At 38.7% G+C, this 11194-nt stretch overlaps 1 protein-coding gene across 2 annotated transcripts in view; it reads right to left on the bottom strand.

Annotated features, from left to right (window-relative positions):
- Positions 1 to 2725: 2725 nt before the first annotated feature.
- Positions 2726 to 11194, bottom strand: part of MTAP (methylthioadenosine phosphorylase) — a 39163-nt gene continuing 30694 nt past the window's right edge. The window contains exons 6-8 of one of the 2 annotated variants that reach the window (XM_060014841.2): positions 10221 to 10460; positions 6388 to 6510; positions 2726 to 4445 (exon numbers count right to left, since the gene is read on the bottom strand). In XM_060014841.2, coding sequence (XP_059870824.1) covers positions 4398 to 4445; positions 6388 to 6510; positions 10221 to 10460 — 411 coding nt within the window. In that variant the 3' untranslated portion in view covers positions 2726 to 4397. The remainder of the gene's footprint in view (positions 4446 to 6387; positions 6511 to 10220; positions 10461 to 11194) is intronic. The other variant, XM_060014842.2, reaches the window with a different exon arrangement.

Here is an 11194-nt window from a genome sequence, read left to right as displayed (position 1 = left end):
TTGTGGTTGCCAGAGGCAGGAGGTGGAGGGTAGGGGAATTAGGTGGAGTTGGTTAAATGTACAAACTTCCAGTTGTAAGTTAGTACCGGGGATGTAATGTACAATATGATGACTATAGTTAATAACGCTTTATGGTATATTTGAAAGATGCTAAGGGAGCAGATCCTAAAAGTTCCCATCACAAGGAAAAACATTTTTTTTTTCTGTAACTGTATGAGGTGATGGATGTTAACTAATCAGTTTGCAATATATACATATGTCATTATGCTATCTTAAACTTACAATATTGAATGTCAATTATATCTCAGTAACACTGGAAAAGAAAAAGAACTAAAGATGTTCAGGCAAAACGTCTCTTGGAAGGACAGGCTGTCATCCAATATTAGAATTGTGTTGTGTGGAAGAGATTAGATGGCTCCCTAGTAGTTCCAGAGAGGGACAAATGAAAGTTACAGGTAGATTAACTTCAATTCAAAATTTAAGAAAAAGAATTCTTTCTAACCATCCCCTGTCCACCAGTGGAATGGGTTATGTTGGGAGCAGCAATCAACAAGCTCAGCAGAGGCTGGAAGATGCAAAACACAGAAAGGGGGACTGAGACACCAGTACTGAAATGTGTGCACAATTTCAAGATGGCTACAAACCTCAGATTACTATGTCCCAGACTGATGACTTCTAAAAAAGAAACTCTAGGGTGGGATCATGCAGTCTGGCTTAAGAAGCCCTCCAGGTGCTGCTAATATGTGTATTGTCAGAAAAGACAACAGAGGGGAGAGCTTGGGGGAGGGTAATGGGGGTATGCCTGGAAGTTGTCTGCTGATGCTTCAGTTTTGTCAGTGAAGAGAGAACTGAAGTCACTCGCTGAAAGTGAAGACGGAGGAGGAGGTGTATGAAGAGCTGATGGAGGTTTTATGTAGGAAAAATAGGATCAGATTTTCACTTACGCAGATATTCACTGATCTTGTGCTAAGTACAAGGAACAAAGGATCCCATAAGTAAAAAAGATGTTTCCTGCTTTTATGGAGGCTTATCAGTAGTGAGAGAGGTTAGTCCAGAACTGAACAGCCCTTTAAATATTTGAAATGCTCACATAAGATTTTCTCTTAAATAGTTAGACATATTCAGTCCCTTTAACCATTATGTACGTGGCATGGTCTTCCCAGTTCCCATACGCTTCTTTCGGTGCTTTTCAGGTGGTCAGAGTTCCCCTGAAAGTGTTGTGCCCAGAAGTAGACACACTGTCCCGGACATGACCTCGCAGAATTCAATGTCAGGTTAAAGAGGTTATTTTATATAAACTGCTATAGAGCAAGGCCTCCCCTATTCTCCATGCCTCAAAATGAATAAACCAAGAGTAGATAAGATGCCTATGGTAAAAAGTCCAAAGAGTACAGAAAGGTCCGAGGTAGACAGTAGGTCCCTTGGCTTGTACCTCAGAGGTTATCACTCAGCTTCTTTCCAGAAACTCTGTGGACATAAGCATAAATATGCTATCCACACACCCACACAAACTGCATTATTTTACTTTACGTATTTCTCTGGTTTCCACTTTTATCACCAACATTGTTTTATACTGGCACATAAAGATGTTATTTATTTGAATTAATGTACCTTATTTAGACCACACCACTGAGAATTTTAGCCGTTCTTAAGCTTTGGCCTATTATGAACAACTCCAGGATGCACTGAGGCTAATCTGCGAAGTATTTTCAGGTCTCAAATGTAAGCCTGCTGTTCCAGCCTTCTCCACTCTTTTTGGTTAACACTGAATATGAACTGTTCTGGTTATCTAATTGTCAAAATCATGAACAACAATGCAGAACAAAAATAAGCAGCTCACAATGCCAATACACATTTCTAAATAGATGCAGATGTACTAATTAGTAACTCAGCACTCTTCCAAGGGGCTAAGTCACTAAGCTACAACTTTTCCATTATGCCCATAATCCACTGGGGAAACTTCGAAATGCTCAAAACTGATCACAGTGTTCACTTATTTTTGTAGCTAAGAAAAGGAGTGAAGAATCATAGAAGTGGAAGTGTTCTGGGAAGAAATGGTCAGCAAAGTCCTCAAGAATGAGGTAGGAGGAAAATTATATTATTGGCTTTGTTTAAGGAGTGAATGATGGGTAACAAAACGAGTACCATGTACTCCATTTGAGAAGTCTAAAAATAAGGCTGCAAGAAAAGGCTACTGGATCGAGAAAAGAACTTCTTTAACTTGGGAAGCACTGTACTTTGGGAAGGCAACAAGAAAAATGCCCACATTTTGGCCTTGACATCCTCAGACACCTACCAAAAATGAAGGAAAGTAAGGCATAGCATATATTACAGGGTAGTGAAAACAATCATGGGGTATAGAGCCAGAGAACCTTAGGTTCAGACCCATCAGGTCCTCTGTGGCTCCCTCATATGCAGAGTTGAAACCACTGCATCTGAGAATCCAAGAGCCATACTCACATGTAACCCACACAGCTTAGTATTAATGCTGAAGGGTGGGTAACTAGTTTATTGTTTACAATTAGCAGCTTATTATCTTGAAGACAGTTTCTTAGACACAAACACATTCATTCTACAATCTCTTTAAACAGACGAGATACATCACTAAAGGACCCAGTAACAGACCACAGTGAGAAGGAGTAATTTTGAGGGAAGTATGATCTCCCTGTGATAAGAAAACAAACCACATTCCTAAAAAATTGACAATAAAAAACAATAAGAAGCTTCCATTTTCTTTATTAAAAAACAAAAATCACCAACTCATGGAAAATAATTCATCAAATCATAAAAAGGAGTAGAAACAAAAAATCAAATGTCAATTTAAAGAATATCTGACACACTATAATGTGTGTATACAGTCTCTTAAATAATTTAAGATTAGCTCCATATTAAACACCCAGCTTTTCTCACATTGTTGCAAACCCAAGTATTGTTCTGACTATACAGTCATTAATTATCTTTTTTAACAAAAATAAAGATTGAACTCAAACAGAACTCCTCTTAGTATTGCCATTTTAACTTTTGCTGCATTACCAGAAACAGTGTGTTTTCAAGAACTGGGTTTTTCTAAGCCCATTTTTATTTTATTTTTTTTAGTTTTTATTTTATTTATTTATTTATTTTTTTTGCGGTACGTGGGCCTCTCACTGTTGTGGCCTCTCCCACTGCAGAGCACAGGCTCCGGACGCGCAGGCTCAGCGGCCATGGCTCACGGGCCCAGCCGCTCTGCGGCATGTGGGATCTTCCCGGACCGGGGCACGAACCTGTGTCCCCTGCATCGGCAGGCAGACTCTCAACCACTGCGCCACCAGGGAAGCCCCCATTTTTATTTTTAAAACTTCACTATTTGATTATATTCATTGTAGAAAAATGTGAAGATATGGAAAAATATAAAGAAAATTAAAAATTTATCCAATATCCCTCCCCCAAATATAACAAAAGAGTATATATCTTTCTATTCTTTGTAAATATTTAAAACAAAATTAGTACTGTAAAATGCTTCTATATCCCCATTTCATATTATACAGCAACAATTTCCTTAGTACGTTAAATATTATGTGAAACCATGATGTTCAGTTGGCTGCTTCACAATCTAATTAGAGCTTAACCATGATTACCTCCAGTTGTTGGATATTCAGATTGTTTTGAATATCTGCTATTAAAACTATGTTCTACATCCTTCTTTATACATAATTATTTGTATGTATCTCTGATAATTTCTTAAAGATAAATTCCTAGGAGTAAAGTAACCAGCACAAAGGGTATTTTTTAAGCTTTGTGATACATTTTACCAAAATGCCCTCCAAAAAGATTATACCAATTCACAGTCACATCAATAAATAGTCTAAGAGCTATTTCTTCACATTCCTTGGCAACATAGGAATGTTACTGCTTACCTTTACTGTTACAAATTTGGGGGAATGGTGAAAGGTGTCTTCTTTTTTTCTAATGTGTAAATATTTCCCCACGTTTTCTGGTTATTTGCTTTCCTTCTGTTATTTGAAGCAGTCCAAGTCTTTTAGAAGGCATCTCTGATGTGAGCAATGTCTTGTCTTATCACTTGTTCTTCCTTAGGGGGCAAGGGCACAGAAGCTGCATATCTCTTCTGTGTTTTCTCAAGCAGGAATTCCCCAAATGATTGGAGTTAGAAGGTTACCTTGTCTTCTGGGCAGCCATGCTATTTTAATGTCTTGGTAACATAACAGAAAACTGGGCCATTTTCTGAAAGAAAGCAGGCACAAATTATGGGACTTTGAGTGTAACTCCTAACTTTTTAGTTCTTCATTCTTCTTTCATGTAAGGTGAGGTTCAGAATGTTTATCTCAGAGGACTGTTCTGATTCTCACTTATCTCCATCCGCCTTCACATCCACTAGGACATATTTTATACACCAACCTCTAGCCTGGATTGTTGTTTATGCAACCTCCATCATTTGCCTTATTCCACTGAAAAACATCATTGAAATTTCTACGTTAGTATCACCAAATAGAATCGGAGCTTCTTCATTACAGCGTCTTACATATCTTGACATAGAGTGGGTGCTCACTAAGTGTAGTGAATTAATGATACACACTTCAGTGCTGAGAGAGCTGAAAATACTGCCCTGGAATAAGGGATTATTAGTATGGTGTTCCTTAATGCTATAGAATGGAGGCCATGATTCTTAATTTTGTCTAGAGCAGCAATTCTTCATTTTCTCTTTTCTACACATATTGACCCTCTTAAAAAATGCATACATACAGAAACACACAATTTTACACACACTTTCAGAAGCGTCACAGAAAGAACACCAATTTCTACTATCCATACATCTTTACTTAAAAATGCAGCTGAAATAATAAATTTATTGCTTGACAAATTATCTTTAAGTTCAAGGGACTATGGTCAAAATGGGGTCAGAAACCTAAAAAAAAAAAAACGAAAAAAAACAAACCCAAAACACACCATCCCATCTTGCAGGTTATATTCTCAGCAGCAGCAAAAGTAGAGTCACATATCCTGCCAATCAACAGTGTGTTTATTTAGACAAGCCAAAGTCATGCTGCTCTATCACATTACACTCATTATGTTTAGCTAAATGTAACTGTTTCTAGTTTAAAGTGACATTCTCCAATTCTTAGAATTTGTTTTCTGTTCCCCTTTTCTTTATCCTTATAATAAGGGCTGCCTGTATTTCAATTATGATGAAATACTTCATGGGGGGAAGGGCTTAACATTTACTCATTAAAGAACATTTATCTCCTGGGTATATAGGCTGAAACCAATGGATGTGTTTCCTGCTCCTTATGGATTTAAAGTCTAGTAGGGAAGACAGATTACAAATGTCAATATTCCTGACTTTGCCAGTCCTCAAGGCTGAGAGGCATATTATTACAGTGGTGTGCTGGAGCCTGCTTGTACCAGCTTGTAAAAACCTGATTATGTACATCACTTCCCAGCTTACCAGTGGCTTCATGTTAGTAGCTTGAAGTCGGCCGTGCAAGAGCATTTATACCACAGCAGTCAGCAAACACTACAAATCTTGGCACCTCCATGCCCAGCAATTGGCAATCATTTACTACCACATAGTGTCCTTGTCACACTAAAACAGTGGCTCTCATTCCAGGGCTCCTCGGTAGTAATTCAGGTAGAGAGGGCTTTTATCAACTTTTCGAATCCTCTCTCAACTACTTTTCTTAAGACCTAAGAGTACAGATGTGTTCTAGGAGACTTTAGGATATACTGGCTACTAGGTGAATGTAACATCTGATCAATTTCAGGCAACTTCTTATCCAAGGTCGTTAATCAAGAGAGTCTCAAGATGTCCAGATAAAAACCACACATCTCTGAGCTCAGCAGTCAGTTCAAATTATATTCTGGGAATTAATACTAGAATTGAAGAGCTACCAATCTGCAACCCATCACTTGTTTATCATTAATTACTGTCTTAGTTTGATGCAGCATTAACTGTAAGTAGACATTCCCTGGCACCATTTCAGTATTGCTGTTGTCAGTGTTTTGGCTTTAAAGGCTGCCAACACTTTGCATGGATCTGCCAAAGAGAAAACAGCCTTGTCTGCAGTGTAATCCATGTACAGAGCAAATATTACCGATCTTCTGAAGTAAAACTTAGGGATATACTGCAAAGCAGGACAATGTTAAGAACCTGGTAGACTAGATAATAAAACTCTCCCCACCTTAACTTCCAGTGCTCTTGCATTACCAGCCAAAATGTGTATCTATTCCATTTATGGTTAGTAGTAGTAAATAGCATGAAAACTTGTAGAAAACATCTAGTCTAGTATAGAATACATAAGAAGATGGACCAAGGGTGAAATGCAAATTAAGAGAAAAAGGCAGCTGAGGGTCTATGGAAGTGTCTGCTTACAGATGGCTGAGGATACTTACCCTAATGTTATGGAGGGTTTCTGACCATTCCGTGGATCCTATCTGAGGTATGGTAGTGAGAAGTAAACTTTTGGCTTTATTGGCATTTTCTTTCAGGGTCTTTAAGACCCGGTCTACAGAAACCTAGAGAAACAACAACACGGGATGTTAACAGCAATTTAAAATTCCACTGCTTTTCACAGAACATCTTCTTGAGTTCCTACCTGATCTGTTAAAGTCAGTTTACCCCAGTTTCAATCCCCTGAGCGCAAGCTCTGCATATATCAGGGAGAGCTCTTGGAGAAACCCAATGACATCTCTGAAAAGCACTACTGGTTTTCAGTATGGCATCCAAGAAAGTTTCTCAGATATATAATGTGTTAGCATGGCCTAAAAAGATTGTGGCTCTTCTCATGTCCATAGAATGGATTCCAGTTTTAAATACTGTTGCTATACTGGATAAATCAGAAGATAAGCACATTTCTCTTTAGAGAAGTCTTCCAGCTAATAAAGAAAAATGATGGAGTCAAAGCATCAACCATTTTACAGTCCCAGTGAATTAATGGATGGGCTGTTAACATCACAGAACCAAAAAACCCAAACCAAACAAAGAAACAGTCCACTTTAATGAGCTTCCTTGTGGATTATGATGACCGAATATGATCAAATCTCTAGATCCTACTGCAAATTTACAGAAAATAACAGAGCACTGAGAAATTGGATAAACCACCCTCAGGAGATGATTTCACCAATTCGGATGGTGGGAAACTCTACAGGACAAATGACCTGCTTTTCACAGAACATCTTCTTGAGTTCCTACCTGATCTTTTAAAAATACCTGGAAGAAAAAAATCACTTATACTAGTTGAGATAACTAGAAAATTGAACTTCGCCTGGATGTATTAAGCAATTATTGTTGGAATGCGATAACAGTAATGTGGTTATGTTAAATGTTTCCTAAAATGTTTATGGATAAAATTATGGATCAGAGTATAGATGAAATATGATTGGCCTTAAGTTGTTATGTTTCTGATTGAAGCTGGATGTTGGATTCCTGGACGTTCATTACCATTGTCTGTTTCTGAGTAAAGTTGTTTAATAAGAAAGCTGAAAAAAGTTACGTGTAAAACAGATGATGAGAAAGAGTACTTGTCATGTTTCACTATGCTTAGAAGAAACCCAAGATTCAGGGGCAGGGCATCAAGTCCAGACCCCTCCCACAACATTGAGATGTGTTTAGAACAAAATGATGAGCACTGTAGCAGAGGAGAGTCCCATCACTGTGCGAGGAGATCACAGCACAAGGTGGTGACCAGCTAGCTGGGTGCCTGGCCAGCTATGAATCTTCAAATGCAGGGTCATGAAGCAGCCAAGAGATTTACCTTGTATTTTACTCTTTTCCTCACACTTTGTGACTAATATAGATTCTGATCTCCTTTTTCTCTTTGTTTCTGCTGTTGTTCTTCACCCAAAATGTCCTTTCTACTAACTTCCTCACAATAAATTCTAACCTTCTGTTCAACATCCAGCTTAAATCTCAGAGAAGTTTTCTTCAGAAACTATCCCCCTCCCCCATTCCATCACACCTACCATCTGATGACCACCCTCTCAGGAGCCAGCACTATACTAGATGCGCTACATTTATCATATGGCTTAATTCTCCTAATAATCTAATCTCCTAATAAATCTGCTAATAATCTGCAAGGTCAGAAATGTAACTACACAACCCCCACCCATGCGAACAGGTTAAATAACTCAACCAGTATTACAAGTAAAAAGAACAACAGGAATTTGAAGAAGGGTTTAGGCAACTCTAAAACCTTTTTGCCATGCCAGGCTACACATCTGGTTTAAAGCACAATGACACACATAGCTGACTGAGATGATGCCATCTTTGTCTATGTTTTCCTGGTGGCATTTAATATTATTTGCTTTCATGCCTTACCACTTACAAAGAGCTTCGGTTTTTTTTTTTTTTTTTTTTGCTTTTAACTGAAGTAGCTCCAACTGACTGTTTTCCAAACCTCATGTGGGCTACTAAACGAAAGTACCATTCGCTCTGCATGGGGGACAAATGTTACTAGACCGAGCAGAAAGCCACAGGCAGGAAGCAATCTGCTCTTGCGGAGTGGCAGAGGCTGGAGTCTCCTATTAATTGGAAGCAGCTTCTCAACATCATGAGGCTGAGCTGTCCCTTAGGTGACCAAAGCTGCCAAGTCAGAGACTTTGTTGAGTCAGGATTTGCAAATCTCTTACATAACAAACATCCTAGTTGTCAGCAACAGTTTATTACACTGCGGAGTCAGGATAAGACATTCATGCAAAGAATCTGTGTTCATCTATGACCCAAAATCCATACCCACGGATGGACAGGCAGCTAGAATATCTTACTCCATTTTACATGAAATTGGATGGTGAAACAAGCAGCCTGAGATGGTGGTAAGGTCCCTTTGGAGAAGATGTCACCTTCTCTAAGTGTGTTCAGAACCGCCACCCCAGCACTTCTTCCTTCAAAATTTCTTGGCTGTAGTTTTATCACTTTCTCTTTTGAAAATGAGATAAATGACAAGACAAATGATCTGGTTTTTTCAAGTAAAATGCAAGGAATGAAAAGGGAGGAGAATATTACAGTAAAAGATTTAAGAGGCATATCGTTCAAATGCAATGTGTGGATTATAAGGGATCCTGATTTGAACAGTTAAAAATTATAAAACGAGGGAAAATGTGACAAATCTGGACATTTGATTATATTAAGGAATTAATATCAATATTTTTTCATACAACAATGGTGTGGTTTTAAAAAATTATTTTAAAAGAAAGGCCTTTTAGAAAAATTTACTTCAAAATAATTAGGGTAGGGGAGAGAAAAGTGGGTAGGGGCATATAAATAAAACAAGATTTGACATGGCTGATAACTGTGGAAAGCTCAGTGATGGTAACTGGGAGTTCATTTTACTAGACTCTACTTTTGTAGATGTTCAAAGTTTTCCACAAAGAAAATATTTGTTTTGGAAGCCTGACCTCAGTGGCCCAGTGTCCTCAAATACCAGCTGGATCTTGCTGTCTTTCCTGCCAAAAACCCTCATTGACCTCCCATCTGAAATCCTTACACAGCCTACGTGGCCCTGCCTCCCTCTTCTCCCTCCTCTCCTCTCCACTCAACTCAGGCACGGCCATCTTTCCCATCACACTTAAACCAGGAAGCCTTCCTGGATTTCAAGTATTTGGTTGGGCCAATTTGATATGTACTTCTGTACCTTACCACACTATTTCTTTATAACCCTGAGCCTTCTCACATTGGTTTGCTTGGCCTCTACCCAGCCCCACAAAACCCAGAATGTTGGCTCCTTATGGACTTGTCTGTCTGCTGTCATATTATTATACCAAGCACAGTACCCAGCCAAGGTAAGTGAGACAAACAGGAATACAGACAGACATGAATACAGAGTCCTTTTACCAGGAAGAGGTACGTAATAGTAGGGTTTTCACCCTACATAATAAACAGTAGCACAGCATACAGAACTTATAACCAAGTCTTTATCCTTAAAGTAAGGGCCAAGTCTCAATATAATTCCCAACACACCTACATGTTTACAATGTACTGTTCCCCTGTTGATCCTTGGATAAAAGTGTCTTTTTATTCTCTATGAAGATTTCTGTTCTTCCAGTGGGAACTACAGAAAAAAATCTGTTAATACCTAATGACAGTGTATAAAAAGCTGACTTTAAAACCTGGTAGAATGGCACTTTCTGCAACTAATGTAATATAAACAAAGAGTTAAGACACTCTCTTACTGGCTCACACAGCACGTGGAAACCCAGGCCATACAAGTTCCAAAGAGAATTTCACTTACTACTTCCTCATGCTCCTTCCAGCAATCATAATCTGTTGCCATGGCGATACTTGCGTAGCAAATTCCAGCCTCCTTAGCAAGAATCACCTCTGGAACTGTGGTCATGTTGATAACATCCGCACCCCAGGTTTGGAACATGACACTTTCTGCCCGGGAGCTAAAACGAGGTCCCTCAATTGTGATCATTGTCCCTTTTGAGTGGCACCGGAGTCCTAGCTTCTTAGCGGTCTCTATGAGGACCTAGAATGCAAAGAACCAAACTCAAAACATACGAACATACAAACAGAAGGTCAGCTTAATTTATTTTTCCTCTGATTGTTTAAAAGATTGTTACTATAAATACCTAGTACCTGTAGGCCCTCAAAGAGAACCTAGGAAATCACAGAAGGGTGTTTCGTAGACCCTTATCCTTACATAGTGCTCTGTCCTGCCCCAGCCCCTAGCTCACAGCTACAAGAGCAAACAGTGAGGTTTTTCTACACACCAGGCATTTGTTTACATGCTTTAATCTCACTTCTTAACAACTTTAAGAGACTATCATGGATTGTGAATGGGGGCTTGAGCCTGAGCTCTTAACCTCCAAGTCTACACTAAGGTGCCTTCCTCATTCACATCTCAGAGATGTGCAGAGTGAACTGTTTTCAAGCTCCTGAGAAACTCATTCTCACTGGTCTTTTATACAAAACCTGAGGGCTTTTGTGAAAGCTTTTTGGGGGTAGAAAGTGATTTCATAATCTCTTTTGCCTATTGCCTCTCTAAAGACATACAATAAAAAACAGAATGGGGCTGTGCTGATTTCTTCTATCCAGAGATAAACTTATCTTGGCATCCCTTTAGAGGCAAGGCCACATATGAGTTTAGAAACATTATTTAAAAGTTTGATCACTTTTTTTAGTGTCTAATAATGTACGTCTAATCTAATTTCATTATTTTCTTAGCCTGTGCTTCAACATTCCTTTTTAATTAAAAAAAAA

The sequence above is a fragment of the Delphinus delphis genome, chromosome 6 (assembly GCF_949987515.2).
Source record: "Delphinus delphis chromosome 6, mDelDel1.2, whole genome shotgun sequence".
In the NCBI taxonomy this organism is placed as follows: domain Eukaryota; kingdom Metazoa; phylum Chordata; class Mammalia; order Artiodactyla; family Delphinidae; genus Delphinus; species Delphinus delphis.
This window is presented reverse-complemented; position numbering and strand designations above follow the sequence as displayed.